The 24,078-nt window shown below is 58.3% G+C and overlaps 4 protein-coding genes and 1 long non-coding RNA gene across 18 annotated transcripts in view; all 5 read left to right on the forward strand.

Moving 5' to 3' along the window:
- The window catches only part of atg16l1 (ATG16 autophagy related 16-like 1 (S. cerevisiae)), a 10,683-nt gene extending 9,935 nt beyond the window's left edge, over positions 1 to 748 (forward strand). For both annotated transcript variants that reach the window (XM_019867337.1, XM_019867347.1), the window contains exon 21: positions 474 to 748. In XM_019867337.1, the coding sequence (XP_019722896.1) occupies positions 474 to 479 (6 nt within the window). In that variant the 3' untranslated portion in view covers positions 480 to 748. The remainder of the gene's footprint in view (positions 1 to 473) is intronic.
- A 118-nt stretch (positions 749 to 866) lies between these two features.
- On the forward strand, positions 867 to 6,574 carry LOC109514353 (S-arrestin-like). 5 transcript variants are annotated; one of them, XM_019867407.1, is made up of 15 exons: positions 984 to 1,135; positions 1,621 to 1,681; positions 1,783 to 1,827; positions 2,095 to 2,294; positions 3,126 to 3,185; positions 3,263 to 3,330; positions 3,402 to 3,537; positions 3,616 to 3,700; positions 3,777 to 3,849; positions 4,234 to 4,371; positions 4,901 to 4,978; positions 5,061 to 5,075; positions 5,150 to 5,202; positions 5,882 to 5,894; positions 5,991 to 6,465. In XM_019867407.1, exons 1-15 carry the CDS (start codon positions 1,088 to 1,090, stop codon positions 6,082 to 6,084), a joined length of 1,167 nt encoding a protein of 388 aa, XP_019722966.1. In that variant the 5' UTR covers positions 984 to 1,087; the 3' UTR covers positions 6,085 to 6,465. The 5 variants fall into 5 exon arrangements, with proteins under 5 accessions (XP_019722939.1, XP_019722931.1, XP_019722966.1 ...); XM_019867372.1 differs by having other exon boundaries at positions 974 to 1,135; positions 1,783 to 2,294; XM_019867380.1 differs by lacking the exons at positions 5,882 to 5,894; positions 5,991 to 6,465 and adding an exon at positions 5,298 to 5,563 and having other exon boundaries at positions 867 to 1,135; positions 1,783 to 2,294.
- Positions 6,575 to 6,906: 332 nt separating this feature from the next.
- LOC109514423 (uncharacterized) lies at positions 6,907 to 9,121 on the forward strand. Its single transcript, XR_002167987.1, has 3 exons — positions 6,907 to 7,150; positions 7,966 to 8,153; positions 8,877 to 9,121. It is a non-coding gene; the product is annotated as an uncharacterized LOC109514423 (long non-coding RNA).
- A 623-nt stretch (positions 9,122 to 9,744) lies between these two features.
- atg16l2 (ATG16 autophagy related 16-like 2 (S. cerevisiae)) lies at positions 9,745 to 17,639 on the forward strand. 6 transcript variants are annotated; one of them, XM_019867284.1, is made up of 17 exons: positions 9,751 to 10,217; positions 10,262 to 10,450; positions 12,028 to 12,134; positions 12,422 to 12,495; positions 12,641 to 12,892; positions 13,277 to 13,342; positions 13,652 to 13,816; positions 13,991 to 14,096; positions 14,480 to 14,585; positions 14,736 to 14,806; positions 14,869 to 14,940; positions 15,257 to 15,371; positions 15,454 to 15,559; positions 15,867 to 16,019; positions 16,395 to 16,442; positions 16,517 to 16,618; positions 17,289 to 17,639. In XM_019867284.1, exons 1-17 carry the CDS (start codon positions 10,079 to 10,081, stop codon positions 17,380 to 17,382), a joined length of 1,965 nt encoding a protein of 654 aa, XP_019722843.1. In that variant the 5' UTR covers positions 9,751 to 10,078; the 3' UTR covers positions 17,383 to 17,639. The 6 variants fall into 6 exon arrangements, 4 of the variants coding, with proteins under 4 accessions (XP_019722882.1, XP_019722853.1, XP_019722843.1 ...); XR_002167971.1 differs by lacking the exon at positions 16,517 to 16,618 and having other exon boundaries at positions 9,747 to 10,217; positions 16,301 to 16,442; positions 17,289 to 17,359; XR_002167970.1 differs by lacking the exon at positions 17,289 to 17,639 and having other exon boundaries at positions 9,747 to 10,217; positions 16,301 to 16,442; positions 16,517 to 16,571.
- Positions 17,640 to 17,713: 74 nt separating this feature from the next.
- Positions 17,714 to 24,003, forward strand: arrb1 (arrestin, beta 1). 4 transcript variants are annotated; one of them, XM_019867436.1, is made up of 16 exons: positions 17,722 to 18,212; positions 19,050 to 19,080; positions 19,191 to 19,251; positions 19,338 to 19,382; positions 19,461 to 19,657; positions 19,989 to 20,048; positions 20,235 to 20,302; positions 20,440 to 20,575; positions 20,653 to 20,737; positions 20,818 to 20,890; positions 21,307 to 21,444; positions 22,132 to 22,215; positions 22,314 to 22,337; positions 22,709 to 22,786; positions 22,821 to 22,905; positions 23,581 to 24,003. In XM_019867436.1, the coding sequence occupies exons 1-15, from the start codon at positions 18,193 to 18,195 to the stop codon at positions 22,897 to 22,899; spliced, it is 1,179 nt and encodes a 392-aa protein (XP_019722995.1). In that variant the 5' UTR covers positions 17,722 to 18,192; the 3' UTR covers positions 22,900 to 22,905; positions 23,581 to 24,003. The 4 variants fall into 4 exon arrangements, with proteins under 4 accessions (XP_019723005.1, XP_019722986.1, XP_019722979.1 ...); XM_019867427.1 differs by having other exon boundaries at positions 17,719 to 18,212; positions 19,338 to 19,657; positions 23,566 to 24,003; XM_019867420.1 differs by having other exon boundaries at positions 17,720 to 18,212; positions 19,338 to 19,657.
- Positions 24,004 to 24,078: the final 75 nt, after the last annotated feature.

Below are 24,078 nucleotides of genomic sequence, written 5' to 3' on the forward strand. Positions count from 1 at the left end.
GGGAGTATATAGGGGGCTAGGAGGACCGGGCCGGAGTTGGGGGGGGGGGGGGAATAAAAATGCCCTGACGTATAATCACCCTTCAGAAGCCTTTTTTTTTTTTCTGTACTCGTAAAAGACGGTCCCCGATTTGCTTTTCATCTCGGGGGTGAGCAAAATTGAAAGCACCGCAATGAAGCGTGCGTGCCTTTCAGTTCAGGTCCAAAAGGGGGATGCTCTTTTGCCATGCCTCTGATGAAGGGCCCTCGGAGTCACGTTTCCCCAAATCTCGTCCTAGTCCTGACCTTTTAAACATCTCTTTGTCGCGACCCCTGGTCCGAGCCGCGTGAAAGTTTTCCATCTCTGGTTGAGCCCGCCGTCTAAAAGCTGCTGTCGTCCCCCACAGCTCAGCCATCAACGCCGTGTCGTGGTCGCCGTCGGGCGTGTACGTGAGCAGCGTGGAGAAGGGCAGCAAGGCCATCCTGTGGTCCGACATGTGACGGGAGGAGCGGACACCACGCCGCCTTCGCACGGGCGCCCGCGCGCGCGCGCCCACCGTTTGTTTTCAGCGTCGGACACGCAATCGACGTCGGTGGATCGCCGGCCCGCCCGGCCCGGCCCGAAACCGACGAGCTCGGTGGGCCGCGGCGCCCGCGTACGTGACGCGAACTCTGGCTACGTGACGTTTGAGGTCACGCGGGACTGTCGACTTGTTCGTATCGTGTTGACTTTGTACACATGGCAAGTGAATAAACGAGTCCAAGCTACAGCTCGACTTGCTCCCTAAGTGTCGCCGAGTAGGAAGAAACCAAGCGGCCGCGGGGATCATAAGCGGCTTAGCGCCTCGCTATAAGGCCAAGCGGGCTCGCGCCGATCATCCCGTCATTTTCCTCGCCGTCATCTTCATCAGGTGCGTCGCTCGGCTCCACTCGAATTCCCGAATGCTGCTTGTCGTGATCGTGTATTTTGTTTTTTTGCTGGTTGTTGTTGCTGTTGTGCGTTCACGTGCGTTTCCGTCCTTCAAGTGGAAGCGTTGTGCGAAACGTGATCTGTGTTGGCCCTAACGTGAAAAGCGTTGTGAAGCCGGTTTCTTGCAGGTCCGGTCGACATGAGTCCCAAGCAAGTCGTCTTCAAAAAAGCGTCCCCGGATAAGTCGGTAAGTTGCTATCGTGGCAACAACTTGACCGCAATACGTTGCCGCGCCTTATGTACGATGCGCACGGGCGACCGCGCGTATGCCAAGTGGCTGCCATTCAAGGAAAAGGGGGGCAGGGGTGGGGGTGGAAGGAGCGCTGAGAGCCGAGCGTTGTACTGCAGGGTCGTCCGTGAAGCCCTTTTGGGCACTGGCCAGTCATGACTTTGTGTAAGGCGCCTCGTCTGACTCCCGTCCGCTGACTTGTTTTGCTGCGCATCGTCGAAAATGGATCTTGAACCTTTTGATGCTTTCTGGGCTTTTTATCCTGATGGAGGGACCCGACGTTTCTTGTGGTCCATCATGAGCGATGACGTTTAAGTGGATACAACTCCAAATATGGAGCGGGGCAAGATGGTGTTGATTGCATCGTATTCGTGGCAGAAATGTGCGGCGGTGGAGCGCCGCGCCGGCCTACATCTGATCTCCATGTCAGCCTGTCGTCCTAGGTGACCATCTACATGGCCAGCAGAGACTTGGTGGACCGCGGCGATGGCGCGGATCCGCTGGGTGAGTGCCCGTGGCTTTCGGGACAAAAGGGCACGTCGGGCGCGCTCTTCACAAAAGCGTGGCGGCGGTGTTGAGCAAAAGGCATGTTTGTGGCCTTACAGACGGCGTGCTTGTCGTCGACTCTTCGCAGCTGGCAGGAAAACGAGGTCAGTTGACACACGTTGGAAAAGCGATTGAAACGGTGGCGGCGTTAGGCCCATTATTGGGGGGGGGGCGGGCTGAAACCTCACAAGGATGCTCTGAACATTCGGCCTTTCCACGTCCTTCACAACGTCCTTCGCGGTGGAAAAGCAGTCCGTGTTTTCGCCGCCGCCGTGCGGAAAGGCGACTTGAGGGCTTTCGCTCGTATCTCGAGGCCGGCCTGCCCTCGTCGTGCGCGCGGACCGGCCCCACCCTGCGTTTTGTGCTTTCAGTCTACGTGATGTTGTCGTGCACCTTCGTCTACGGCCGGCGGGACGAGGACGTGATGGGCGCGGCCTTCCGCCGCGACCTGTTTGTGGCCACCCGCCAGGTTTTCCCGGAGCTGCAAGACAAGGAGCGGCTGACGCGCAGCAAAATTCAGGAGAAGCTGCTGCGAAAACTCGGCCGCGACGCCTTCCCCTTCTTCCTGGAGGTGGGTTGCTCAAGCCAGCCAAAGAACTCCAAATTGGAAAAAAAGTTGGCGAGGTTCCGTTTTGCGCGGGCCCCGACGGCAATTTGGACCGCTTTGTCCGACCCGAGAGCCGGCCGGCATCGGTCGGGTGGCACAAAGCGCCGCCCGGTGCTCAAAATGCATGCGAAACAACTCTTTGGGCTTTCGTTTCAAATGTCGTCGTTTATGTCGGTATCGCCGGCCGGCCGGCCGGAGTTACCGAAGACACAAGGTCCGTCGTGTGAGGATTGTCATTTGCTTTTTGGGGTTTTTTGAACACTCAAACGAATCGAAAAAGAACTCTCCTTTCTTCATGGAGCGTTCTTGTACATGCAGTGAAATCAGACATCCCGACGCAGACGCTTGAAACGCGACCTTCCTGACATGGTAGCGGTGGCGGTGGGATGCGCAGGGGCCACTGGGATCGAGCCCCCCCCTCACTTTGCTTGAAATTCAACTTCGGTGCTATCTAGGATTTAAAAGTCATCCAAACTAAAAACAAAGCATTTTTTTAGGGTTAATCCCGTGACTTCGACGCGCCGCCATGAGTAATGGGCCCCCTCCGAGTCGTCCCTTCCCTCTGCACTTGCGTCTCGTGGACGATTGCGCGATTGGCTGGCACCCTTGATGATCGGCGTCAGGGCACGTCAGTCAATCCCAATGCAAAAGACTTTTTCGTTCAGGCCGTCTTCGCCGTGATGAAAGTTGCAAATTCCTTTCCAATGTCCCACTTTTACGTTTGGACCGACGCCGGGCGTCCGAACGATGACGCGCCAAACGGCCGCGAGTGATGCCCGCCGGCCTTTGTTGCAGTTGCCGGACAACCTGCCCAACTCGGTCACGCTGCAGCCTGGACCGTCGGACGTGGGAAAGGTCGGCGGCGGGGAGCCCGACGCTTTGCCGCCGGCTCCTTCTGGCGCGCTAAGCTAACCCCGGCTGTCGCTTCGCAGAAATGCGCCGTGGAGTTCCAAGTGAAAGCGTTCCGCGCCGACGATCGGCGCGACGAGCCGGACGGACGGTCGGTGTCTGTCATCTTGCCAGCTTTTGCCGCTCCGCCTCCTTTTGTCCCATTTGTCTGTCGCTCGGCAGGAGTTCCGTCAGCCTGACCGTTCGAAAGGTCCAGTTCGGTCCGCGGGACGTCGAGCCGTCGCCGTTCGCGGAGACCACCTTCGACTTCCTGATGTCCGACAAGCCTCTTCGCGTCAAACTGAGCCTGCCCAAAGAGGTCGGTCGGTCGATCGGTCGGCCGACCGGACTTTTCGAATTTGAAAATCTGAAAGCGCCGCTCCCCGTTTGCGCGCAGACGTTCGGCCACGGCGAGCCGCTGCGGGCCGAGGTGCGGATCGCCAACTGGTCCAACCGGAGGGTGAAGGACATCAGCCTGTCAGGTAGCCGGCCCGCGCCCTTGCTAGCGCCGCCCTTGCTAGCGCCGCCTTTGTCACCTTGTGTCTGTCGCCCGCGCAGTGGAGCAGGTGACCAACGTGGTCCTCTACTCCAACGACAAGTACGTCAAGTCGGTGGCCAAAGAGGAGACCAGGTGAGCGGCTTAAAAGGCGGGGGTCCCGTGCCAAATTGCCCAGAAAATTCAAAGCGAGCAGATCGGGATTTGAAAGGAAACTCGGTGCGACGGTGACGGCGCCAGAGCCGATCTCCAATTTGAGGAGCTCAACCGGAGCAGGTTCTCGGGGCGGCGCTCCGTCGACTTTGGCGAAAAGGGGCCTGGCCGCCTCCCTTTGAAGCCCTTTCGCTACGGCGTCGCCCCTTTGCAAAAAGTGGCAATTGCCGGACCGGTTTCCGAAGCGGTTCAGTCAATGCTTCCCATTCGGTCATCGTCATTTTGGCCATGATGGTGCAGCCCTACTTTGGACTTTATTGGCGTCGCGCCCATACTGACGCGCGTGCGTGTGTTGTACGGCACCAGTGACGGCGTGGCGGCGGGTTCCAGCCTGGCAAAGTCATACACCTTGTACCCGCGTCTGGAGCACAACAAGGAACGGCGGGGACTGGCTCTGGACGGACACCTCAAGCACCAAGATACCAACTTGGCTTCCTCCAGCATGTGAGAACCGCCGAGGCCGCTCTTTTGGTTCTAGGCTTTGACGCCGACGACCTTGTCAATTCGTCATCGAGAAATCAATGGCGGCGTGAGACGTCTCCGCGGTCGTGGAAGGCGTCGGTCCCTGCTACATCTCAAAACCAAACCCAAAAAAAACAACAATGTGAGCGTGTTGAAACTTGGCGCCGTTCCCCGGTGAACTGGCGAGTCTCCAGGAGACGGCGCCGACGCCAAAGACTCACTTTGACAAACGGGTCTCCTTCCATGCCGGTGAAATAGGAAGCTGAAGGCGTCGACGTCTTGGCCGAGCGACCTGAATCGTCTGCTGTTTAGTTTCTTCTTTCGCCCTCGACGATTGATCAGAAGAAAAACGGCCAAAGAACTTTGGGTCACGGCCACGACCTTTGAAACGCTCGCAATCTTTGCATTCCATTGCGTGCGCGTCGTCTCAATGCCAGCCGTCTCGGTTCAACTTGTCTTGACGGGCAAATGCCCATCGAGCCCGCTTGGACGTTTTGGCTTCTGCGCGCAGGGTGAAGCGGGAGGTGGCGAAGGAGCTGCAGGGCATCTTGGTGTCTTATAAGCTGCTCTTGAAGATGACTGCCACGGGGTAACTTTCGTGACCGTGTCGGCCCCGTGTTTTGTCCTTTGCTCGACGCCTGACTCGGTCTCTTTTCTTTTTGTGCACTCAGACCTCTGGGATCCAGGTACGTACGTGCGCACGCATACAAGCAGCCGGAAACGCGTCGAATGGCGCATGTGTGTGTTTCCCCCCCCGCAGCGAGGTGCGCGTGGAGCTTCCTTTCAGATTGATGCATCCGAAACCCGAAGCCGGTACGTGCCGTCATCTTCCATCACCATCACAACCGCCGACATGGCGTGCGTGCGTGCGCGCGCGTTAATCTGCTTACTCGTTGCGCTGTCAGCAGAAGGTGGCTAATGTGACGAGCGTGTTTGTCCTGCTGGAAATGCTGAGCCATCACAAAGTCACCTCTGGGACGACTCTTACCGTCCAATCCAAAGAAATGTGATGATGCCGAATCATAGCTCGCATTGACAAAACATCTTATTGTGATTTTTTTTCTTGTCTTGAATTGTCATGACACTGCGAGATACCAGTTGAACTTGTGACCACGCCGGCAAATCCAAAACACGCATGTGGTCAATGACCCCCCCCCCCCATTTCTCCGCCCCCCCCCCAAAAAAGGTTGGGGGGGGTTTAGGCAACAGTCTTCATTATTATTATTATTATTATTATACTGTAACGTGACGCTTTGCTTTTGACAAAGGGTGACAACGGAAAAGATGAATGCCGTCGTTCGATCCCATCGGGGATTTTTTTTTTGCCTTAGTCCAAAAAAAAAAAAAAAAAGACTTAACCAACTCGAAAAGCACTTTCCAAGAAGCGAACTCGATGCTTTCGTGAGTCCCCGGAAATGTTGGTGGCCCCCAGCCGCTTGGGCGCCCATTCGACAGCCTTCTGACTTGATTTTTCTTTTCTTTTTGCTTTCAGCCAAAGACACAAAGTGAGTTGTGCGTTCATTTCCCACAAGGAGGGTTGGGCATACACGTGTTTAAATTGTCTTTTTTTTGGGGGGGGGGGCATTTTTAATGGATCGCAGCGAGTGTGACGACATCACCTTTGAGGATTTCAAACGTTCCTTCCTTCGCGGCGTCATCGGAGAGGACGACGAGGAAGAGCAGGGGGAGTCCTGAACGCCAAAGATGGCCGACCAATGGCAGGCTAGGCACAAAAAGCTTGATAGAGAACGCCCTTGCTTGGACCTTGACGCCCGAAGGCCAGAGGTGACCAAAGCTTGTCAATACAGTAATAAAAAAAAGAGTCATTGCCTATTGATGCCACAAGATGGCGACAAAGGACTACTTTTCTTAGAGAAGCTCCGGCCGTATTTCATTCATTAGGTGGGTCACAATATTCAAAGTCCAACTTTTAAAAACTAAAGACATTGATAGGCAATTACAGAAACAAGATTGTTTGAAAAGCTCCCTCAGAGACATGATTGCATTTTTCTAAACCTGGAGTTGAAAGCATTCTTACTTTAGGCGGAGTCAGCTGGCACCGACATTGTTGGGGGGCGGGGGGGGGGTGCAAATGCTGGACCTGACTGATTGAATGTAGAAATCTTTCTCTTTGGTTTGCGTTGTGGCGGCATCTTCCAGTAAACACAATGCTGACTTGACGAGATTCTTTGCGTCTATACTTCTTTTCTGGCCAAATGCAAAGTACAGTTTGTGTTGATCGTTTACTGAACCCCAACGTCTTCATACAGAGTCAGGAGCGTCTTTGGAACAATATAAAGTTGTTGTCGGCAAATAGAACATTAAATATACATATAGTTAGATTCATTTAATTCTATTTGTTCCTTTCCCACCGACCAATGGCTGGCCTCGGATTGGTGGGTAGAGGCCTTGATTATGTCTTGTTCTCACGCATGCGCGGGTAAGACCCGCGAGCTGCTCGTTTCCAAATCAGACGCTCTTTGATTGGCTGATTCGAGAAAAAAGCGGGCTCTTGTTTGATTTTATTTGTTGCGTTTCCCGCCATTGGTTGGGCAGGGGGCGTGTTTTTCAAGTCAACTTGTGAGCCGAGCGCTCCGTTTCCGGTGAGCCGTCGAACGTTTGCCGTTGTTAACATGAGGCTAAGCTAGCCGAGCGCTTGACGGCGAGCGGCGCCCCGGCCGGCAGAACGCGCCGACTGCGGCAGTTCTCTCCGCAGTCGGAAGAAGAGATGAGCCGCCACGAGGCCTCGAGAAGCTGACGGGTAGGTCGCCTCGCTGTCGCTCCGTGCTAACGCCATCAGCTAGCTAACAGTCAACGGGGAAAGCCGTCGAGAGCCCCCGAGGCGTAACGACCTCGACGCGGCATCCCGCAAAGTGCACGTGAAACTTTATATCGAACAAACAAGAGTCCACTCAGCACGGGATGCGCTAAACAGTGTGCTGTGACATCGGACGCGAGCACAAGGGAAGGATGAACCTAACTCAACGTTTCGAACACTGCCTCCAAAGTGCCGTACCGGACGCGGAGGGAACACGTGTCCTACAATAACAAAGACCGTTCAAAAACAACGACCCCTGCAATGAGAGGAATCTGCAATCTCGAAATTCTGAGCGCCCAAAGCATGCCGTGAAAGTATTGACAGCACTTGATTTATTTTGGGCCTTTAAACACACTTTGAAAATAACAGAAATGCATCTAAAGTTATTGAGAGAACAAGTGCGATGGGTAAGACAAAACACTGGAGAAAGATGTCGCCTGTTGATGTCATCCGAAATCCTACCAAAGATGTCGATTCTAAAATGAAACGCTTTCCGTAGGCTTCAAAAGCAGGATTGAAGAGGCTTACACATTCAATCGGCTTCAGCCCAAAAAAAAATCCTGTTTTCCATCTTTCAAATTTAGCGTCAAACCAGTCTGCGTTGGAATTACACCCAAAATGAACCGGAGATGGAACAAAATATTGATGAATAATATAAACAATGTTTTAAAAATAGCGGTGCAACGTCTACAGCGCGCCTTGAACACGCAAGCTGGCACCCCAAGATGTGACGCTTGCCATCCTACGTGTTGTTTCAGGTTTAACGGGGGGGAAATTGTCGGCATCAGTATGGCCAGCTGCAACCCGAACTCCGGGCTTGTCTCCGATCCCGCAGGTGAGCGCCCCGATTGCCGCCGGGCCCAGCAACGCTCGCATTCGCATCATGACCGCACGGGCTGCTCCAGCTGAAGATCAACGCCCAATGTCGCATCACCAGCACGTCCGGGTGCGTCTTTGCCTCCCGTTTTGATGGCTCGCCAAGCGCTCATCATGAAAAGTTTTTCCTTTGTTTTCTGCTTGTTAATTAAGGTCAGGATCTCTCTGTTTTGTTTTATGCTTCCGGGATACCTTTCGGTGCTTTTTGCCTCATCCTGCGACAGCAAATGTTAGCAGCCCCCGTCGTGCTAACGCTAACATTAGCAACCGCCGCGCTTGCATTCGGGGCTGCGGCTAACGCTTATTTTAGGAAGCGCGAGCTCCAACGGGCACGCGCTCGCTCGCGCCAGTCGAAGGTCAATGATGAGCAGTAAAAGGTCTGATGCCCCGCCGCGCCCTCCCGGCGCCGGCACGCTTCCGAGTCGCGACGTGTCCGCGTGCTCGCCGCGACGCTCACAGCGACAGGAAGCGTCATCACGACAGGAGTCCGTGTGCAGATCATCTCGGCTCCTTGTGATCATTTCCGACAACAAAAAAGCGACAGAGTTGAGCGTCGGTCCCGGGAGGGGCGGGGCTACTGATCTCAAGTTTTCAACCTGAGACCTTCATTCAGTATTTGACAAAATGATCACTTGAAGTGAAACGGCGCGGCTCTAAAAGGGAGTCGTCGATTCGTGCGATCATCACTGAGTTGGCGCTTTTCCCAACGCGAAGGTCTCCAGCTGCCGTGCTGAATTCACCGAAGCCGCGCCGCTCTCACGCCATTCTGTGCTGTTGTCCGAATGCGCGGCAGGCGGAGGACGGAGGCGGGCGTTCGGAGCCGCAGCCTTTCCTGCGTGGCCTTCTTCCACGCCGTCTTTGTTGAAGGGAGCCCCACAAGCCGAGCCGCACCCGCCGGCACCTCGGAGGAGAGCCGCTCCGCGGTAGCGCGACGCAGACGCGCGCCGCTTGCTCCTGAGAAGGCCGGCGTCCGACCGCAAGTGTCCTTTCGGCTCAGTCGGTGCGGGGGCCGCCGCCGCGTCGAGCCCGTCCACCTGGGCCGCCCGCGCGGCTGAGTGTGGCCAGAAGCCAAAGCGGCGCACGCAATGACATTAGAATCTGACTTGTACAATAAAAGGACCCGTCCGCCACTCATCTATCTGTGTGTGTCTCGTCCTGGTGACTTGCCTTAAAAGTATACCCGTGGTGTTAAGGGGAAAAAAACAATCCTAATTCAAACATGGTTTGGGTTCCACCCACCGGTCGTATTGAAGCAAGCTTCTCATGTCTCGCGGAACCCGTTTGGCCATACTTGCCAGCAACATGACAGAAAGGGTTCCAAGCCTCACAAGGCTGCGTTTCGCCATCGCCACAAGTCAGCATTTTTTGGACAAACGGCCCAGACAAAACGATTTGCTTTGACCGCATTGTCGACCTCTCACGACGCGCCTATTTCTTTTCGTCAAACTATTTCCTTGGTGGGTTTGATGACGCTCCGTCACACGACGTCACGCACTTCGTTAAAAAAAAAACAAACAAAAACATTTCACAAAGAAAATGACAAGACTGACCAAAGCCCGAAGTATCGAATTCACCTCCACCACACAGGCAGTGCGAGCGCGCTCTCTGCTGGGGAAATGTAGTAGTGCAGCCATTTCTCGGCACTTTTCAGGGCCCCAGAATACGCTCGGCGGCCTTCCGTGTCTCTACAGCCCGCCGTCCACCCGGAACTGACGTCATATGGCCGCGTTGACCACTTCCGTCCAACAGTTCCGCCAGTTCCGCCCCGACTTCCTGAAGGGGTTTGTCGTTTTCCATGTGCTATGAAGCGCTCAAAAGTAAGCGTGGCGACATAAAACTACCAAGGACACGGATTCATAAACGAAAGAAAGAAAAACAAGTTGACCCTTGGATTGAAACGTTTAGGTCCAGCCCACGTTCGGCCGCGCCTCGAACTGCGCACAGGGGGAGGGCCGCGAGGAGGAGGGCTCGTCGTCCTCATCAAAAACAACAATCATGACACTGGCGCCTGCGCCTTTGTTCGAAGTAACGGCGCGTGGCAGACTTGTCGCGCTCTTCGCCGCTCGGACATTCGAAACCATTGCGAAATCGCCCGTCGTCGTCCCGGTTGCTTCGCGTTTCAAAGCGGAAGTGGGCGGCGATTGGCCGACGGTCGCGCACGGGCCCGACAAAGTCGAGCGACTCGAGAAAGTCGGACCAACTTCGCCGCCGCGGCGTCTCTGACGAGCATGAAGCCGCTCGGGGGGCCGAAGGACTCCCGGGGAGGAACCGCGACGGACGGCGACCCGTGGAAGGCGCACGTCCTGCTGCAGCTGCGCCGCAGAGACCGCGAGCAGTGCCGCAGGTTCCGAGACCTCGTCTGCGCCTGTAAGACGCCGCGCACCCCCCTTCGAATGTTCCGAAGGAGACCGTCGCTGTCGAGAATCGCTATTCGTCGCGGGTCGGACCCCCCCCCCCCCCCCCCCCCCCCCCCCCCAAAAAACCCCCCCCCCCCCCCCCCCGCTGTTCGCGGCGCTCGCCAACACAATGAATCGGCAGTTTGGGAAATTTGGCAACGGCGATGTTCACTTGGTGTTTTGTTGCGCTCGAGTTGGACAAATCCAATGGCAGTCGTGCCTTGAGACGCAAACTTGAACTGTCCCGAGACCTCGGCCGCACCGATTAGTCGTGACCATTTCCAATCAAGTTGGGACCCGTGTTGACCGTCATTTAAAAGAGAATCCCGTTCAATCTCCCTCTCGGGGATTACGCTACCGAGACGACATTTGTCACATTCAAACCGATGAACGTGATTGTCTTTAAGTAAGGAAGCAAATCATTCAAGCCGGCGTCGCGTCCCATCACCTTTTTCTTGAAACGACATTTGGAAAGCGACGACACTCATTGTTGAGCTCGGGCCCAGAGAAGCCGGCGGCCTTCGTGGCCGGCGTTGGGAAACGGCGCTCCCGAACCGAACGTCGCGCCTGACCGGCTTGACTGACGTCTGCGTTCCGAGCCCGCGCGCTGATGTCCTTGACACCCCGCTGTTGGTATTTGGCGCCGGAAAGTTGGCAGGTCACAGGCAGTGCAAAGTTGCCGCTCCCGCACTCCGGGTACCTTTGGGTGACGTGACGGATGCCGAAATGCCTCCGAGGCTTGCGACGCTCCGCCCGGCAAGATCCTTCTTCGGGTTTCTCAGGCGCTTCTTGGCAAAGAGATGAACGCTCGCGAGTCTTTGCGACTTGGGGAAGCTCCTTCCCGCTCAGCCGCGCGACCTTCCAAACAGCTGTCGGATGAGCGGTCCTCCACTTTCTCACTCTGTTTTTTTTTACTTTGGGGAAGCGGAGCGACGGACGACCCCGTTTAGAAGCCGACGTTGTGCCCGCCATTGAACGTCTTTTGCCTTTGTTTTTTCTTTCTGACGCTGCACAATGGCCTTCCCGTTTCTTCTCAACGATGCGAGCGACGATGTCTTCATCAAGTCGAATGAGAGTTCACGACTTTGTCTTGCGGTCTTTCAAGCGTTCACTCGACAAAATGGCCTCCAGCGAGCAACGCGGCCCAAGCGACAACGACCGCGCCCCTTCGACTTGTCATGTTTCCGCCAACTTTGCGAGCGCTCAACTTTGTCTCCGCGCTTACTTGGGCACGTCCGTCAAAACCGCCCCCGTATCCGCATGGACGTCTTTATGTCCGTCGGAATCGGGCCGGCCGACGGCATCCGCCATCTTTTCGGCGCCGCCGAGCTCCCCGATCATTCCGAAGGGACGTTTTTGTTTTTCGGCCTCCCGTCGGTCCGCCCTCGACGACCGCCTTTTGATTGTGTGGAAATTGCGACGGCGTTTGCGCAGCGCTGCGATTGCGATCAAATACGCGGCGCCGCCGGCGGAACAGGTTGCGGCGGTCCGCCCGCAGAGCGGCGCGTCGGCATTCGCGCTCAGCGGCTGCTTTTGGCCTTCTTTCAGACTCCGGCCTGCTGGACAAAAGCGGCGCGACCGACTGGATCCTGGCAAGCGGAAGACGCGGCGCCGTCTCGCCTTCGCGTGCGCAGCTCAAGAAGGCCGCCGGAGAGGTGCAAGCGCAAGACGCATGTCCCCAAAGTCCCCCCGTCTTCTCTGTCTGTCTTTCTTTAGCGTGCGCGCTCGCTCGCTCATTTGGCTCGGCGGTCATCTGCGACGCCGCTTCAAATTGTTGGGCCACAAAGGCGGCGCTTGAATCTCAGCCGCTCCGAAAAAAGGGGGCGGCCTCGGAGTCCGCCGCGTCGGCTTCAAGTGCGCCGTCACGCTCTTTGGAAAATCGAATCGATTTGTGTGAGAGTCAACAAAAAAGCCAAAGGCGACTGTCCCGCTTTGGTTGCAGTTGGCGTATCAAGTGGTGGAGAGGCAGCAGCAGATGAAAATGCAAGACGACGTTTTGGAGGAGCAGCGTGACAGGTGCACACGCCCAATTGAAAATTCTTCTCAAAATGGAGAAGATGTGTTTTTGCTTTCCGATGACACGCCTGCCAACGGGTGCGCGGCAAATGGCCCGCAATGACCGTCGGAGATCGATCTGAAAACGCCGCGCGTGCCCCGTCAGGCTGCTGCAAGACGAGCGCCGGCTGGCGGGCGCGCGGGACCTGCGTCTGCAGCTGCGCCTGCGGGCGGAGCGGCTGGGCGAGCGGAACGGGCGCCTGAAGGCCGAGTACGACGCCCTGATGGAGCGCCAGGGGCGGGCCGAGCGCCGCCTCAGGGAGGAGAAGCTCCGAGGGAGCGGCCTGCTGGAGGACGTCATGGCGCTCAAGCGGCAGGCGGCCGCGCGGCTCAACCAGCGAAACCACAGACGCTCCAGGTGCGCCCGCGCTTTTTCGCCCGCCGGACGGCAGAGCCCATCTGATGCGGCGGCGACGTCACAAAACGCTGCGAGTCCGCGGAAAAGCTCTTTTCAAAATGCGCCGCGCCCTTCCTTCAGCCAAATTGGGGGGGGGGGCGGGTGCGCACCGTCGCGGCTCCACCCCGACATGATTGGTCAAAATGAGGCCGTTGGCCGCTTCCTCGAGAATCCAAAAGCTCCCGACGGGGCAAGGAAACACGGCAAATGCCAAGCGGGGTGCAGCAGCCCCTTCCCGGCCGCCTCGTGGCTCTCCTCCTCCTCCTCGTCGTCGTCGTCGTTCGCTGACACGATTGGCGCGGCTCTCCGCATCGGATGGCATGAAAATGTTCTTTTGTGACTCAGAGCTCAAGACGTCAACCTGCAGAAGGAGCTGCAGACCGCCGCCACCTCCCAGGTCAACGTCGACAGGTGAGGCCGGCGTTCCCTTGGCGAACCAAACTGTTCGAGTGGGCCCCTGGCGCCGCGGGCCCCGAGAGCAAGAAGGGCTCAAACTTGCATGACGCCTCGAAGCTCGTCCGTAAAAATGTGTCAATGGAGCGCGTCTGGCGTGAAAAGCCGACTGGCAACGGGGAGCGGCTTCGACGGGCACCGATGATTGGGATTTTATTTTCCTGCTCGCTTGACTCAACTTTTTCATGTCGCTGCATCCAGCAAGATCCCTTCCGCTGGTGTCGATGTGGAAGTCCGTTGACGGGAAGCCTTTTGTGTGTTTTCCAGCTCGTTGGGCGGCGCGCGCTGGAGGTGTTTAGCGCTGAAGAAAAAGCCGGCGGAAAAAAGTCCGGCGGAAATCCAAGCGGATTTCCTCCTCCTTCCTTTTCTCAGATCTGCTCCGGCTTCCCACGTCTCTCCGAGGATCCCGGCGTCCATCCGAGATCTCTTTGAGTGAGCGCCTCACCCGAACGCCGGCCCGCAGTCGGCGGTAGATTGCCCCCGTGAGGTCAGAGCGCGCGGGTCCGGTCCTTCGGCCGCCGCGCCGGGCCCACTCGGCCTCCGACGGAAGGGGCGCGCCTCGCGCGGCCTCCCGTATCTCGTTCTGAGTCCGGCCGCCGTCAACAGGAGGAGGCGGGGCCGATCCCGGCCGGCTGCGGAAGAGGAGGAGCCGGCGCGTCCCGTCAGGGTCCCGGCGGCGGCTCGAGTTCCCGGCCGAGCCCTGCACGTGCTGGTAAGCTCGTCGGCCCGCCTCCCGATTCGGCCCTTTCCCCGACCGACGCTGCGGCCCGTGGCGGGTCCTGCGAGGGGATCCCGCTCGGCCTCGCTTTTGTCCGAGCTGCGTTCGGAGTGAATTTGTCTCGGGCCGGTCCCGACCGTCGTCGCGTCAACCGCGCGCCACGTGATCAATCGACGCCCCGTCGCTTTGGTCGAAATCCAAGCTATGGGAAGCGCCCCGCGGCATCGAGGGCGCGGTAACGCTCGAGCGCCCGCGCCGGTCTCTGTGTTGTCGAGCCTCCGTCCTTTTCGTGCGGAGTCTCCCCCGAACGTTCGCGGCGGTGTTCGTCGGCGAGACGAGCGGCAAGATGAAAAGCCGGCCGGCCTTTGATTTGACAGGAAGCCCACGAGCAGGGCGTCAACGCGGCGGCCTTCTGCCCCAGCTCCGCCCTGCTGGCCAGCGCGGGAACCGACAGGGTGGTCAAAGTGTGGCAGGTCCGAGCAGGTAAGCCGCCGGGCGGCGGATCGACGGCCGCGGAGAAGGTCGGCCCCCCCCCCCGGCCACTTCACGCTCATCTGACATCGGTCGACGTGAGGCGGCTCATGGGCGGCTCTCGTGAAAGGGTTGACCTTTTTCTGTCGCCGATGCGTTCAGGCGCCCTCAGACACCAGACCACCTTGGACGGCAGCACGGAGGGTCTGACCTGCGTCCAGTTCGACCCCACGGTGAGTAGCGGCTGCGACCTTTGGACCCGGCCTCATTCAAGACGGCGCCGCTGCTTGCGCAGGGTCACAGGATTCTGGCGGGCTCGTACGACAAATCGGCTCTGTTGTGGTGCTTGGACCGCCCCGTTGCCAAGGTAACTGCCACACCGGAGGCCGAGCCACTGGGTCGGCGCGTGTCCGTCTGCGCGTTAGCGTGCGCCTCCCGGGCGTGACGCAAGCGTTTGCGCCGCTTGTTTTGTGGGGAGCGGCGGCCTGAAATGTTTTTGGGGTGGAAGCACAAGTCGGTGCTGCCCGGCGCCATTTTTAGTTGACCACGTTTCGCTTGCGCTCTGGAGCCCCGGCCCGTCGACATTTGAGAATGACCGACCCCGCGGCCGTGCGCTCGCCTGACGCGCTGTGCGACTGACTGACGGACCGCGTGTGTGTGCGCGTTGGCGGCGCGCGCCCCAGCTGACCCTGACAGGCCACGGCAGGAAGGTGACGGCCGCTCGCTTCAGCCGCCATCAAGTGGTGACGGGAAGCGCCGACGGGACCGTCAGGATGTGGGACCTTCAACGAGCCGCCTGTACGTGGCCCGAAAGCCGCCGACGCCTGCGCCGACGCCCGCGCGGCGAGTAATCTGCCTGATGACGCGCCTTGTCGTTCAGGTGTCCACTTGGCCCAAGCGTCGTCCTTCTGCAGCGACGTCGTCTGCTCGGAAAACGTGGCCATCAGCGGACATTTCGACCGCAAGATCCGGTTGTGGGACACCAGGTGAGGCCCGAAGCCGCCGCCTCGGCACGCCGAGCGGACCGCGCTCGTCGCTCAAATTCTCGTTCCCCGTCGAAATGAACAGCAGTGCCGCTAATCTGTTCCGGCCTCCCCTCGACAAAGAACAACCGAGCATTCTCGCTGGGTTTGTTTTCATTCCAGTGCCAGTAAGCTCCCCTCCTATTGCGCTTGACAAGAAATGGCGATCGGAATCTTGAGCGTGGCTTGGCGCCGTTGTCGCGGGCGTGTTTATTTGTTGGCGAGGCATTCTGCTGAGGGTGCGCCGGTCCAACGTGTTGTTTGGGTTCAGGCTGTCCAGCTGCGTCCGCTGTCTGTCGGCGCAGGGCAAAGTGACGTCTTTGGACCTCAGCGCCGACGGCCGGCATCTGCTCAGCTGTTGCCGCGACGACGGCCTGCAGCTGCTCGACGTCCGCCGGTGGAGCCACCGCGGCGCCGCCTTCAGGTGAATTCCGTGACGGTTCGCCTCCGCTTTGGCTTGCTTTCATTCCCGCGCATCACATACGACGCGTCCGCGGCATTGAACGCGAGGGTGTCAAACCTGCGGCCCGCCGGCCGCAGTCGGCCCCTCAGGCAGTCCACTACGGCCCGCGGGGATGATTTTTGCAAAGCGGAAAACCGCAACAAAAGTAACTGTTGTTGCTAATTTTGTCCACTGGAGGTTGCATCGATGTCATTTTGTAAATTTCTATCAAAATGAATACACATGAATGAAAACACACGCGCACACACAAGGCGCTCTTTGTTGAAAGAAGAAAACGATACAGCTTAAGTCGTGGGAGTTGACGGAAGCGGTGAACGTTTTGTGCCTTTGGATCAGAGCGGAAGGCTTCAAATGTGCCAGTGACAGCACCAAAGTGGCCATCAGGTGAGCTTTTCCGAACAAACGGCTGACGCGCGTCTCCACCTCCGAGCTGCCTTTCACGCCCGCCGTCCTCTCAGCCCCGACGCTTGCTTCGTGGCGGCGGGATCGGCGGACGGCGCCGTCTACGTTTGGAACGTCTCGGCTGGAAACCTGGAGGCGCGCCTGGCCGACAATCACAGGTACCGTCTGGCGAACGCGGAGCTCGCGTGTGGCCAAAGCGTCACCGTGCTTTGGCCAAAGTGGGACTATAGTGGAGCTAATATGTAGCAAAAGTCTCAGTGTGGCTAAACTGCTTCGAACGTGTTTGTGAGTCCAAAAAGTAGCTGATGCGTGGCAAAAGTGGCTAACACGCAGCGACGGTGACTCATGTGGCCAATGCAGAGCCAAAATAAGCATCGTAGACTTGCAGTCACCATAAAAATGACATCAAGAGAATTGGACTGGGTTTTTGTTTTGTCTTACATTGTGTTCATGCAAATAAGGGGGAAAAAAAGGCTGATTTGTGAAGGGCTCATACAAGCCAATGAAATCATCGGGCCCTAGTTTCCACTAAGTGCTTGATGGTTATGTGCTTTCTGTTTAGCTCGTTTAAAGAGCATTTAAAAAAAAAAAAGAAGAATCAACAAGTGAAGTGCTGGATTCACTTCGGAGCACTCTCCAAACTCTTCAGCACGGTGGCAAATTAGCGGCTAGTCGCTCATTTGTCTCGGGTCCATCATGCGCAAACGAGGAGGAGGAATTTGGATTTGTGCGGAGCAAGCGCGAAGGAGACCCGCTGTTGTTCCTCGGAAGGCCAGACTTTGGTCCCTGGTTGACGGTGCGGACCCGCTCTTCCTTTTGATTCTCCAGCGCCTCCGTCAGCGCCGTCTGCTGGTCGTCGTCCGGCGAGTACGCGGCCAGCGTGGACAAAAAGGGGCGGGCCGTCCTCTGGAGCGACCTCTGACGGCTGAAGGCGACGCCGAGGCCGAGGAGTGAAATGCGGACGGTCCACTTCACCGGCGAGCCGAAACCTTCGCGGCGTTGCATCCCTGCGCTCCGTCAAGCTTTTTCCGAAACAAACTGCTTTGCTTTTGCTTTTGCTTTTGCTTTGTGTTTAGGTGACGCGGCTTTTTCTGTTTTGTTTCTTCTCGTGCTTTGGGACTTTTTAAATGACGCGTCATCTGTTGCGTCGTGTGAAGAATAAAAGAAAGGGGAAAAGTCCGTTTCTTTTGTTTTCCTTTTCTCAACTCAAAAAGGAGCCACACAACTGTTGTGTTCACGTGGAGAAGTTGGATTGAACTTCGGCGAGGCGCGCCTGCCTCTCCCTCGTCTCCACTCTCGTCTCCCGCTCCCGACGCGCGCACGTGACGTCATCGCACAGCGACTCTGTAGTCTCGGTCCACGTCCGGCGGGCGGCTCCGCGATCGACGAGACGCCACCCGCAAGCCTTCGCGCGTCCAGGAGGTGGCGATGTTGACTCTGGCTTAGAAAAGGTCAAAAAAAAAAGTGGGGGGGGGGGCGGAATCTCCTCTGACTTCATTTTGATGCTCTCATTGGAGTGAAGATTTTTGCTGAATTGGCGCTTGAAACGCTCCCCTGTGATGGGGCTTCGGTTGGGGGAGCTTTCGTGAGCTCTCCGCGGATCACGTGACCGCAGAGAACACTTCCTCCCTTCAGTTGCCACGGTGACGGGCTCCCTCCTGCTCCTCCTCCTCCTCCTCCTCCTCATCATCTTCCTCGGCGTGTCCACTTGCTCGTCATTGCTGGCGTCAGGATGGCAGAGAAAGGAACCAGGTAGCCCTTGCGCGTGTGTGTGCGCGTGTGCGTGGGTGTGGGTGTGGCTGTCGTCGCGTGCTGTTGGTTGGAATTTTTTTTTCCTCTCAATCGTGTCATGACAGCAAGGGGCGCGTTTCAAATTTGATTTTGTTCAACGTCATATGTGTGGGTGTGAGTGTGAGGAGAGAGAGATGTGACAGAGTAGAAGATGGTTACCATGACAACACAGCCAGAACCACACACGAACTTGTGGTAGGAAAAAGAAGCGGATCGAAAGTTGCAAGTAGTCGTAGGACGGGGGAGACGAGGGCGAAAAGCGCGTGATGTCACGCAGCTCAGGCAGGAAGTGGCTGAGCAGCGAAAAAAGAAAGAGCCCAAACTCCCAGATAGATGGGCGGCGCCGCCCAACGCCGCCCGCCTTCCTTTCCTGAAAGACTTCAAAGGTGACAAAAGGACGCGGGAGTTTTCTGCGGACCCGGGTCAACGTGACCCCACCCCGCTCGAGGTGTCAAAAATCAATTACCGCTCAAATCAATTGACACCTGTCGGTTTTCAATCAGTGAATCGTTTGGCGGGCCTGCTTAAGCCCGACCGCTCCAAATCTTTGCATTGCAGTCTTCAGAATTTTTTTTTTTTCCTGTAACGGACGAATGGCGCTTTGCGACCATTTCAACAGAAAACCGATATGAGCGTTTGGACTAAGCAGTGCGGTCTCGCAGCCGATTCATCTCAAGGCGGTTTTGGGTGAAGCTTGAAATCGTTTCGGGGGCTCGAAACATCAAGAGCAAAACGTTCACCGCCGGTTCAACAAAAAAATTCCGACCGCTAATCCCAAACGTCTCGTTTCACTTTCAGGGTGTTTAAAAAAGCAAGTCCCAACGGGAGGGTGAGTCCCGCTCCTCTCCTTCCTTCCTTCCTTGCGACACGAGCCAATCGGCGCCGTTGCGGCCGCCGACCGGCTCGCCGGGCCGCACCGAACCCTCTTCCTGCTTTCAGCTCACCGTCTACCTGGGGAAGAGAGACTTTGTGGACCACGTCGACCGAGTGGAGCCCGTTGGTAAAAAAAAAAATAAAAAAAAAGATTTCTCCCCCCTTTGGTGACGCTGAAGCGCATCATCGGCTCTGGTGCCTTTTCCCCATCAGATGGCGTCATCCTGATCGATCCCGACTACCTGAAGGAGAGAAAAGGTTCGGGGCAAAGTTCCGAGCCGCCGCGGCTTTCCCGAACGCTTTTGCGGACGCGGCCGCGCTTTGCTTGTTTTGCAGTCTTTGTGACGCTCACCTGCGCTTTCCGCTACGGCCGCGAAGATCTGGACGTGCTGGGCTTGACCTTTCGCAAAGATCTCTTTGTGGCCAACGCGCAGGTGTTTCCTCCCGTCGGCGAGGCCGAGAGCGACGTGACCCGTTTGCAGGAACGTCTGATGAAGAAACTGGGAGAGCACGCCTACCCCTTCACGTTCCAGGTAGGCCCGCCCGTGCGGACGAGGATGCGCCTCGCGACTTGCGGAGACGCCCGATCACTCTCGGATTGGGCGCGCGTGTGCGAGTTGCTTTGGCGAGATTGGACGAAGGCTAAAAAGGCGCCACGCCGTCAACAAAGCGCAAGGGCGCGCTCGCCATGTTCCCAACTTCCCACCAATGCGCGCTACCGTCGCCCGCGAGAGCGACAACCGACACGGCGCCAAGGATCGGCAAATCCGCGTGGCCCATCTTTGGATGCGAGATTGGAGCGGCTTCGTCTCGGTCCGCAAGAAGCGCCATCTGGCTTTGTCTGCCCTCTGATTGTCTGTCCAGATGCCGCTCAACCTGCCTTGCTCCGTCACGCTGCAGCCGGGCCCCGAGGACACCGGAAAGGTCGCCGCCGCTCGCTCCGCGTGAATTAGCGCCGAGCCGCCGGGCAGGCGCCGGTTTGGGAACCCGTCTTTGGGGCCAGATGTTCGCGCCCCGAATCGCGCGCGGGACGAGCCGCCGAGCGCCGTCCTCCGAGGCTCGGAAGCGGCCGCGTTTTCCCGTACGAATGACCGCGTGTCTGCTCCGCAGGCCTGCGGCGTGGACTTTGAAGTCAAAGTGTTTTGCGCGGACAACGCGGAGGAAAAGATTCGCAAAAGGTAAGAGGCTTCCGGCGCATGCATTATGAATGCCGGCGCATTAGCAGCCGAAAGGTTTCCCGAGGCGGGCGATCGATGGCGTAGCGCCTAATTGAAAGTGGCGCGCGATGGCGCCGCCGCCGCCGCGGGCCGCGCAGGAACTCGGTGCGTCTGGTGATCCGCAAGGTTCAGTTTGCCCCCGAGAAAGCCGGGCCGCAGCCGGCCGCCGAGACCACCCGCCACTTCCTGATGTCGGACAAAGCGCTCCACCTGGAGGCGTCTCTGGACAAGCAGGTGAGCCCGCCAACGCTCCCGCCGTCGCCGCGCCGACGAGGAACCCACCCACCGGCCGCCGCTCTGGCCTCTTTCAGATTTACTACCACGGCGAGCCCATCAGCGTCAACGTTCACGTCACCAACAACAGCAACAAGACGGTGAAGAAGATGAAGGTGTCAGGTACGGAGGCCGGGGGGCCGGGGGCCTCCCCTCTGTTGCTTCCGCGGCCTCGCTCACCCCTGCCCCGTCGTCCTCCGCAGTGCGACAATACGCCGACATCTGCCTGTTCAACACGGCGCAGTACAAATGTCCCGTGGCGTGCCAGGAGTCCGAGTGAGTCCCGTCCGTCTCCTTCGCGGGGGGGCGGGGCGGGGCGGGGCAACCCAGACCGACGCACGCCTCACGCAAAGGAGAAAACTTGGAGATGACTTGAGCCTCACGTAAAGACATCCGGGATGGAAAAAAGAAAACAAAAGAACGGCACTTTTGCATTTAAAGCGAGCATCGAGCATCCGCTAGCCGAATGCTAAGCTCGAGTGGGCAAACGCCAGAGGCGCGCTGGCTAACCATGAGTGTGCGCTCGGCCCGGAAGCCAGCGACGGCGCTGGGACGCGCGCAGACACACGGACGCTAGGGCGGTTCTCACGCGCGTCTATTCTTTATCCTCTGCCAAAAACAACCGACGCTCTCTCGCCGGGACCCCATCTCGAAGACCACCCTCGTGACGACTCGTTCGTTGGTCTTCTCAGTGACGCGGTGGCTTCCAGTTCGACCTCCTGCAAGGTTTTCACCCTGACGCCGTTTCTGTGCAACAACCGAGAGAAGCGAGGCCTGGCGCTGGACGGCAAGTTGAAGCACGAAGACACCAACTTGGCCTCCAGTACGCAGTGAGTCCGCACGCCTCCTAAGGGGGGGCCCCCGAGGCCGCTTTCCTAGCGCCCGTCGGTCGGTCGCTTTGGCTTTTTTTTTAACTCCGCCTTCCAATCGGAGGCCAAAATGGATGCGGCCGATTTGTTGTGGCCGCAAAATGGAAAATGCGTCGTCACGAGAGCCACCCGCGGCCTTCCCGTCGCCCTTTTCCGTTTGGGCTTTTGGAGCGAGCGACGCAGGGACACTCGGCCGTCGTGGCGGCTTACGCTCCGCACATGGCGAAGGGGTCTCCGCCTCAGGCCGGTCCAGGCGAGCCCCCCGTCGGCCGGGGCCCTCCCGGTTGGAGCCGTCCGCTTCTCCTGACCGGCGGCGCTCGCGGACGTTTGCCTTCAAAAGGTCCTCGCGTTGCCTTTTGGGGGCTCTTTCGGAGGGGGACTCGGCGAACCGTTTGAATCCATCTTGGGGAGTTCAGGTCACGCTGGAGAAAAATCTGAGCTTCCGCTCGGGAGTCTTTCCGTCCCCTTAGCTGGCCTTTTTCCAAGAGCCAAACGCTTTGAAACGGCCCGCGCCGCCGTCTCCAAAGCGCCGAACGCGGAGCAAAAAGCATCCAAGCGAGAAAAGCCAAAGTTTCAAGTCTGGTGCGGAGTGAAAAGCCAAAGCCTCCGAACGATGCGGACGCCGAGCGCAAATGTGGATGTGTTCAGGTTGCGCGAGGGCGCCGACAAGGAGATGTTGGGCATCGTGGTGTCGTACAAAGTCAAAGTCAAGCTGCTGGTTTCTCGAGGCGGGTCAGTCAGCTCGCTTGCTTTTCATTTTGCCAAGCGCGTCGAGCGGCCATTGAGCTTCTTGTCCGCTTTGTGTGTGTGTGTGTGTGTGTGCTCCGCAGGCTCCTGGGAGACTTGGCCCCCAGGTAAGTTGGACCGCTCTCTCCACGACGCGCAGAGAGCGTCGAGCCCGCCGCTTCCCCGCGAAAAGGCCGCCGGACGCCATCGAGCGCCTGGGACGCAGGCCGCCGTTCCGCATTTCTGTGGGAACCGCGTCCGGCTGCTTTGTTGAAACGTTTCCACGTCCAATTTTGGGTCCATGGCGATTTCTGCCACATGAATCGAAGGAGCTGACGTTTGTACAAAAAATCAGTTTTGTCCAAAGGAGATCGCGGACTTGGTTGTCCCGCTGAAAATGTTTGCAAATTGAAAATCCTTCCCAAGGCGCGGTTGGGGCCGATTTGTGGGGCGGCGGCGGTGGCGGCTCGAGCGTCTCACCCGCTGTTTTGCTTCCCAGTGACGTGTCCCTGGAGCTTCCCTTCACGCTGATGCACCCCAAGCCTTGCCAAGAGTCGGCGCACGGCGAAGAAAGTAAGGGCCCGCCGGCCGGGCCGGCCTGGGCCGCGCCCGGCCGGGGACGTCTTCTCATCTGCCTTGTCTTGCAGCCGCCGACCAAGCGCCGAGCGACGCCAACCTGATCCAGTTTGACGCCACGTAAGCATCGCGCGTGCGCAACGGACGCTCGCCCACGCACCCTCGACGCGCGGTCCTCCAAAGAATCGTTTCGGTCCATCGAGGGGCCGCTAGCCGCCGTCCCCGTCCGGGTTTGGGGCGCCGGGGATTTCCTGGCTCGAAAGCAGTTCGCGATACGTCCAACCTTGCGTGCGGACGGCCGCGTCAAGTTGCCCAAAGCAAAAGGAGCGTCTGCTCGAATTCTTCGGTGTCCCGTCGCCGGTGGGTGAGCAGACTCGTGGCTGGTGGCGCGCACGCGAGAGACTTCCGCTTCAAATTCTTTTCAAGTATCGAGAAGGTTGAGACCCGCCGCGTATGAAATGCGCAATCGAAATCGGGCCGCCGCAGCCGGCCTTCCGGCGAAAGATTGTAACTGACGGACATTGATGTCTTTGGCGCCGCACGTTTGGATGGTTTTGACCCCGGGCAAGTTAGTGGCGCGACAGGCCGGGAGGGTCCGAGAAGGGCTTCCGAGGAGCGCCGCCGATGCGCCCGACCGGCTCGTCTCTTTGTCCGGGACGGTCGAAAGCTCGCGTGCCGTCGTCGCCGCCGATTCGCCGGCGGTACTCGCTAAGGGAGAGCGTGCGCTTTCGCGTCGTCACTCACGTTGGGACTTTTGTCTTTGGTTCTTCGGCTCCGTAGCGGCGGCGGCGGCGGCGGCGATGACGACGACGAGGACGACGACATCGTCTTTGAAGACTTTGCCCGTCAGCGGCTTATCGGCACAAAAGAGGACGAGGACGAAGAGGCGGCGGAGGTTCACGACAGATAGAGCGGGGGCCGAGCGGGGGCGCCGCCCGCAGGTCCCGGAAACGCTCTGCGGCGCTCGTTCGTCTTCTGCGACGCGTCTTCGGCCGACGACCGGGCGGAGCGGCCTCACGCGTCATTCGACGTCCACTCGGATTGGACTTTGAGCATCTGCATGCGACCGGTTTCTCACACCGGATGTGTTCATTGTCGGGCGCAAACGACATGCCATCGGTTTCCCCGTCGCGTCTTCCGACAGTGCGGACGAGTTTGTGAGCGGAGATGGCGCGGGAACACGTCAAACGCATCTTTTTTGAAATGAGTAGGAGAGGGTGGGGCGGGGAGGGGGCGGGGCTTTTGAGATCCGCTTGGCCCCGTACGCTGGTGAAACGCGTGCGGGGCGGGACG

The sequence above is a fragment of the Hippocampus comes genome, unplaced genomic scaffold (assembly GCF_001891065.2).
Source record: "Hippocampus comes isolate QL1 unplaced genomic scaffold, H_comes_QL1_v1.1 scaffold49, whole genome shotgun sequence".
NCBI classification, from domain to species: Eukaryota; Metazoa; Chordata; class Actinopteri; order Syngnathiformes; family Syngnathidae; genus Hippocampus; species Hippocampus comes.